At 34.9% G+C, this 6296-nt stretch overlaps 1 protein-coding gene across 1 annotated transcript; it reads right to left on the bottom strand.

Moving 5' to 3' along the window:
- Positions 1-2386: 2386 nt before the first annotated feature.
- Positions 2387-5304, bottom strand: LOC309549601 (uncharacterized protein). Its single transcript, XM_082249979.1, has 4 exons — positions 5152-5304; positions 3928-4039; positions 3531-3608; positions 2387-2514 (listed from the first exon to the last, which is right to left on the bottom strand). The coding sequence occupies exons 1-4, from the start codon at positions 5219-5221 to the stop codon at positions 2472-2474; spliced, it is 303 nt and encodes a 100-aa protein (XP_082106105.1). The 5' UTR covers positions 5222-5304; the 3' UTR covers positions 2387-2471.
- Positions 5305-6296: the final 992 nt, after the last annotated feature.

The following is a 6296-nucleotide window of genomic DNA, read 5'->3' as shown; positions in this document are numbered from 1 at the left end:
GTTATTTTTGCAAAATTTACGCTCTTTTTTTGTTTATAGCGCACAATCAAAAAATCGCACAGGTGATCAAATACCACCAAAAGAAAGCTCTGTTTGTGGGAAAAAAAAAGACGTCAAATTCGTTTAGGTACATCGTCGCACGACCACGCAATTGTCCGTTAAAGTCACGCAGTAAAAAATCGCAAAAAAAACCCCTGGTCTTTTAGCAGCCAAATCCTCCGGGGCTTAAGTGGTTAAGTAAGGAAGTGTTACAAACCACAGCCTCCAAAAAATCACAATACCTTCATTTTTTAGATAAAATGACACCTGAAAATCAGGAGAACTTTCATCAAATTCATATTATATGCTTCTGGATCAGCATTCTCGATGATTGAGAATGCATATTGGCAGGAAGCTTTTAAATTATTATGAAGGAAATGGAGGAGGTTACCTGTTCTCATGTATAGTTGAAATGTTCTTAACATTTTTATTCCATGTTATTCCATTTGTAATAAAAATACAATTGTAAAATGCAAGTTTAATTTATTTACTGAATAAGCTATACCTTTCTTTCATAATTATTTTATATACACTGCATTACCTTCCCAGTATAACAGAATGACCTTCATATTTTTGGAAAACTACTCCACATTCATTTTTTTTTTCATTTTTCCAGAAAAAAAGAAAACCAGGAAATACATTTTTTTCCCATGACTCCAACATTGACAGAAAATGTATATTTCTATTTAGGACACAAACCTAGTTTTTTCTTACACAAGTGGTAGAGGCTGTAGCTTTAACAAATTTATCATCCCCAAAAAAGTTTGTGTTGTTATACCAATCAACAGTGTAACTCATACATTTCAAAGCAGCAAATAATTAAACTGAAACCAAAGTAAGTAATAAATATTTTATTGAGTCCTTGTTTTACTGTATATAACATTTATTCATCTTATAGAATGACATAACTGAAACAGCAAAACATCATCATTTTTTTTCTCTCTACTTTCCATTAAATTATTAATAAATAATAAAATTTTATATTGTTTCAGTGAAGAAGGGATGTGCTTTATAAATATGACAGAATACATACATTCATTAAAAAAAACAAAAAATCGAGCAAGGAATTACATTTAAAAAAACAGAAGGTATACAATACCCTAAAAATACAATCCACGTGTACATGGAAATTACTATACATTATTTTTTACAATGGTGAAAAAAGTTTATTTTAACTTGCAGCTGCATGTGAAACATGATTCTCCAGTTCATAATTCTGCATCAAACTCCAGACTTAATTCACTTTAGCTAAATTAATTCTAAATACGTAACAACTGACTACGCAGGTATGTCTTGCTTACTAAATTGTGATTGGCTGTCTCGTTTGCCTTGTAATGTGCTACTAGGGTTATAAAGCAGCCTGTATCAATGGACTGTTAATGACAGAAAAATAAAGTCAAGGGGAATTTGGACAATGGTTACATAGAGGCTATTGTCAAGGGATGGTTTGAACTAATTGTGAGTCAAAATAAATTGGGTAAAATCAATGCTCGCGGTAACTAAAGAAAATAACACATTAACAAAAATATCATGGTAGTTTAAATAAAAATGTAGATATTTATGATGTTTCAGCACAAAAGCAAAAATTAGTAAAAAGATGTAAAACAAATTCATAAACGTGTTATGTGAAGTGGTCTACTTGAGTGATTATAGAATTCTGAACTAACTTAGGGTAATGCCGAGGTAAAGGTGCTGAGTGCTAGGTGATAGATAAGTTGTATTAGTTATTAGGCTTTGGCCACTCCCAATTACATTGAAAAATGTGCTGAAGGCAAAAAAGGCAAGAAAGAATACCAGAATTTAGGACCTCAGTGCTTTCAAAGCAAGCACTACAGTAGTGCCATGTGACATGTTCAGGAAGAAATTCATATCTTACCGAACAAACTTTTTCCACCGTTTACCAAAACCTAATGAATTTCACTATTAAATTAACAGGTTGAATACTTAATTATGATGAGCAAAGTTCTCAGGAATCATTATTACCAGAAGCAAAAATGTAAGTACAATGCTCTTATTTATGGAAAATTAAGAAATCAAAAATCCGATTTCTGTTTTCATATTTCAATGCCGCTGAAGGAAAAATATGTTAAGCTGCTCTGGGTGACACACACATTTTTCTACGCGAGGACAATTCTAAGTGGTTTACAGCACATGATACAAAAATACACATTTATAAATCACAACCCTAACTACACCTACATACAATTAATAAATAAGTATATGCTAGTTTCTTTGTGTGTTTTAAAACTATTACACACATTAATTAATTTAAATTATTACTACAAATAAATTACTAGAATTAAAGTTAAATAACCATGAATTGAACACCATATAGTTTAACTAGTGACACCATTTTTGTCATTAAAGTTTTCCTTTGATTTGTTCATGCTAATTTGCCATGGAAATGCCCAATGTTTCTGTCATTGTCATCTTTACTCGTTGCTTTCATTATTTCGTAGTGCTTCTTTTCTTTTACTTAAAAGAAAAACAGAAAGAAATAAAATATGAATAAAATATGAGATAATACATCTTGGTGAGACCTGTTTGTGAAAGACATGTTTGTAAAGGGCATGTTTGAAAGATATTTATAACTACAATGTGTTTGACACAGTATAGATTAGCCCTATTTTCTCTCACTAAAGAAGACTTGGCATTGGTGTAAGATATGAATTTGGACAACATTTTGGCCAGAAAACATATTGGACCATTTGACTTTCTTGTAGGCTACAGGTGCTCAGCATGGAACAGATTTGGACATTCATGGTAATGGCCAGTGTTGGGGGTAACTAGTTACAAAGTAATGGATTACAGTAACTACATTACTTTTTTTGGTAACGAAGTAACGTAACTAGTTACAATACTAATATTGGTAACTTCACTACTCTACTAGGCTATAGGAGGTAACTACACTACTTTACTAGGCTATAGGAACGCGCTTTCCTGCGTTACCCAAGCCGTGCGATACAATCGTTATTTCGAAGAATAGAGAGGGATAAAGTTTATGACTTTTTGTTGCACTTTATGTTTTATTCTGTTTTTTCAGGTTTTGTTCTCATGTTTCCCAAAGCCTGTGTTAATACAATAAACTCTATGCAGAAAGAGTGTCATGTATCTTCTTCTACACAGTCAATTATGAAAGAGGAAAGTAAAGTAATAAGTAGTGAAGTTGCTTTTCAAATGCAGTAACTAGTAAAGTAATCTCGTTACAATTTACAGAAGTAACTAGTAACTAGTTACATTTTTTGAGCAACTACCCCAACACTGGTAATGGCCATGTTAGGGAGATATGGGCAAACCAGGAGTCCACATTTGTTAAGAAGGTTGTGGATGTCCTCCAACCATAAATTATTTGGCCCACAAACAGGCCACTCAAAGGCAGAGGGCCTAAATGGGCTCTCTCTGTGATAATCTGCAAATGCAAGTTGTTTTTTTTTAATACTTAAGTTGGAATCTAAGCATTTAAATTTGAAGTTCAAATAGTCTTAACCTACCTGATCTCCGCCACCTTCTGAATAACCCAGGGCAAGTTAGGTCTGGAGCAACGAATCGAGCCATCTTCTCCGATAAACCTGGAAAAAATACATAGTATATGAGAACACTTCATAAATTCATATTAGCATTAAGTTATAAACAGCAGACATGCATATAATTACAAACGTTTCTCATAATGATGCAAATACTTGTTAACAGTTAATTATGCAAAGCCTGCAGCTAAAAATACTGTTTGAATACAGCACGAAGCACAGCACTTGCCCTCCCCCCAATGCAGCACTTAGGACCTCTGCAGCCCATCACCAGGATCCAGTAAGATCACATGGGGTGCAATTATCTCCATTAATGTGTAATTTTGACTCCCCAAGTCTCTTCTATTCCTATCTGAATACTCACATCACAGCTTCAACACAAGGAGGATCTGCTTTCTGCCGGAGAAAGTCCACTACACGAACTTTAGGTTTGGCTGTGGAGACCTTGGTGCAGCAGGAGCTAAACTTGCCAGGGTCTGCAAATAAAAACATGTGTAGAGAATTACCTATCATGTAAAATTATATACACATACATATACACACATTATTTATATATACATATAAACCATTTGATATTTCATAAAGGAATATTTCCACAAATACCTTAAAAGGTAATTCCTTCCAAAACAGATGCACCAATTCAGCTTTTGGGTCGGTGCTAACCAGGTAAATCACCCACTGGCTTCTAAAATCTTTCCTTAACTCAAATAGCTTTAATTCCCTGCAGCACATTTGTGCCTTAGTCTATAACAACAAGAACATAAAGGAGGTGCCACTCTCTTACAACCAGATTCCCCAGCTATTTGTTTGTTCTTTTAAATTGAGAATCCACTACATACCATGATACATCCCTTTAGCTGTGTAGGGGTTTTGCCAATTGGAGAAAATTCGGAATTTGGAGGGTATATTTTACTAATGGTGAGGTTGCCTTTTAAAATGAAATAGAAGAAGATCGGAAAATATAAAAAAAAAACTTCAGAAGACGTTCTGAGTAGTCTATAGCAGCCAATCATATGAAAAATGTCATTTTTTGGCTTGCATGATTAAATGTATTTGGTGTTGTAAAAAAATATCGCAACAAAATTATTTACAGAAGATGGGATGCAGAAACAAATAGGGAAAATATTGCTCAATAAATAAACTTATAATCTTATATTGTGTACTACTTTTCTTTCTCTTTAATCATTGCCAAATACATTAAAGTAAATGTATTTAAAAAATTAAACAGATTGCAGATTTGCCCACAGATTCTTCTCATAGTCCTTTTTTAGTCTCCCCAGTGCAGTGTTTCTCAACTTCGATCCTCAGGGCACACTAATAGGCCAGATTTTAAGTATTACCTTGGGGAGATGCAGACTAGAATACTGCAATCACTGAGCAGCAAATTATATCACCTGTGATGTATTTCAGTTTTCTTGCAAACCTGGCCTGTTAGTGTGCCCTGAGGACCGGAGTTGAGAAACACTGCCCTAGTGCATAATAGAGGCTGAAATAAAAATCTCCCACAAATCAGTTCATATGTCACCATACATTCCTTTACCTTCATACTATCTATCAGCTTACTATCTTTTCTTCTGTTGCCACTTACCAACAGATGCCTTGACTACTGCCACTGCAGCGAGGAGTGCCATACACAGCATGATCTTCATAGAGCACATGATGCTGGGTTGTCTTTGATCTTTCGGGCTCGTGTCTTCTCCTATATGCAGAGCTGCTGAGCACTGTGATACCCATATGGAGCCATCTTCTTTTAAAGACCAAAAAAGAGGAACTTTTCAAAGAGAAGGAAGTGAATCTGGGTTTTCCATGTAGTGATTACAGCATCAGCACTTGCAGGTGAAACCAAAGATGACAAAAAATTATTTTTATAGTTCTGAGTAGCTGAAGATGAAAAAGAAAGAATAATTGTTTTAGAGCTGACCATCACGGAAACATTAATATGATAATGGTTATGATGTTAATGACAATGAAGAGTAAGTTTGCCCAACTCACTGGTTTATTACATTTTTAATGAATAGCAAGGTCAAAATCTCCTCTTTACAGATCCCAGTTTACTAGTTGAGGGGGGAAGTCTCACCTCTTCTGTTGCGTTCTGCGGTATATAAAGTATAAATAGAAAATCTCACAGGTGAAGAGAGAGCCTCCTTGTAATGGCTCTGGTGGGTAAGCTGAATTGGGAATTCAAGTACAGGAATTCACCACTGAATTCAGGTGGTGTTAATGAGAGATGTTATTTTTGGGGGACTTACTACACACAGTTGTGCTCATAAGTTTACATACCCTGGAAGAATTTATGATTTCTTGGCCATTTTTCAGAGAATATGAATGATAACACAAAAACTTTTCTTTCACTCGTGGATAGTGTTTGGCTGAAGCCATTTATTATCAATCAACTGTGTTTACTCTTTTAAAATCATAATGACAACAGAAACTACCCAAATGACCCTGATCAAAAGTTTACATACCCCAGTTCTTAAAACTGTGTATTGCCCCCTTTAACATCAATGACAGCTTGAAGTCTTTTGTGGTATTTGTGGATGAGGCTCTTTATTTTCTCAGATGGTAAAGCTGCCCATTCTTCCTGGCAAAAAGCCTCCAGTTCCTGTAAATGCTAGGACTGTCTTGCACGAGATGCACATTTGAGATCTCCCCAGAGTGGCTCAATGATATTGAGGTCAGGAGACTGAGATGGCCACTCCAGAACCTTCACTTTATTCTGCTGTAGCCAATGAC

The sequence above is a fragment of the Pelophylax lessonae genome, assembly GCF_965119305.1.
Source record: "Pelophylax lessonae genome assembly, chromosome: 3".
In the NCBI taxonomy this organism is placed as follows: Eukaryota; Metazoa; Chordata; class Amphibia; order Anura; family Ranidae; genus Pelophylax; species Pelophylax lessonae.
The sequence above is the reverse complement of the archived record's forward strand: the minus strand, read 5'-3'. Positions and strand labels throughout refer to the sequence as shown.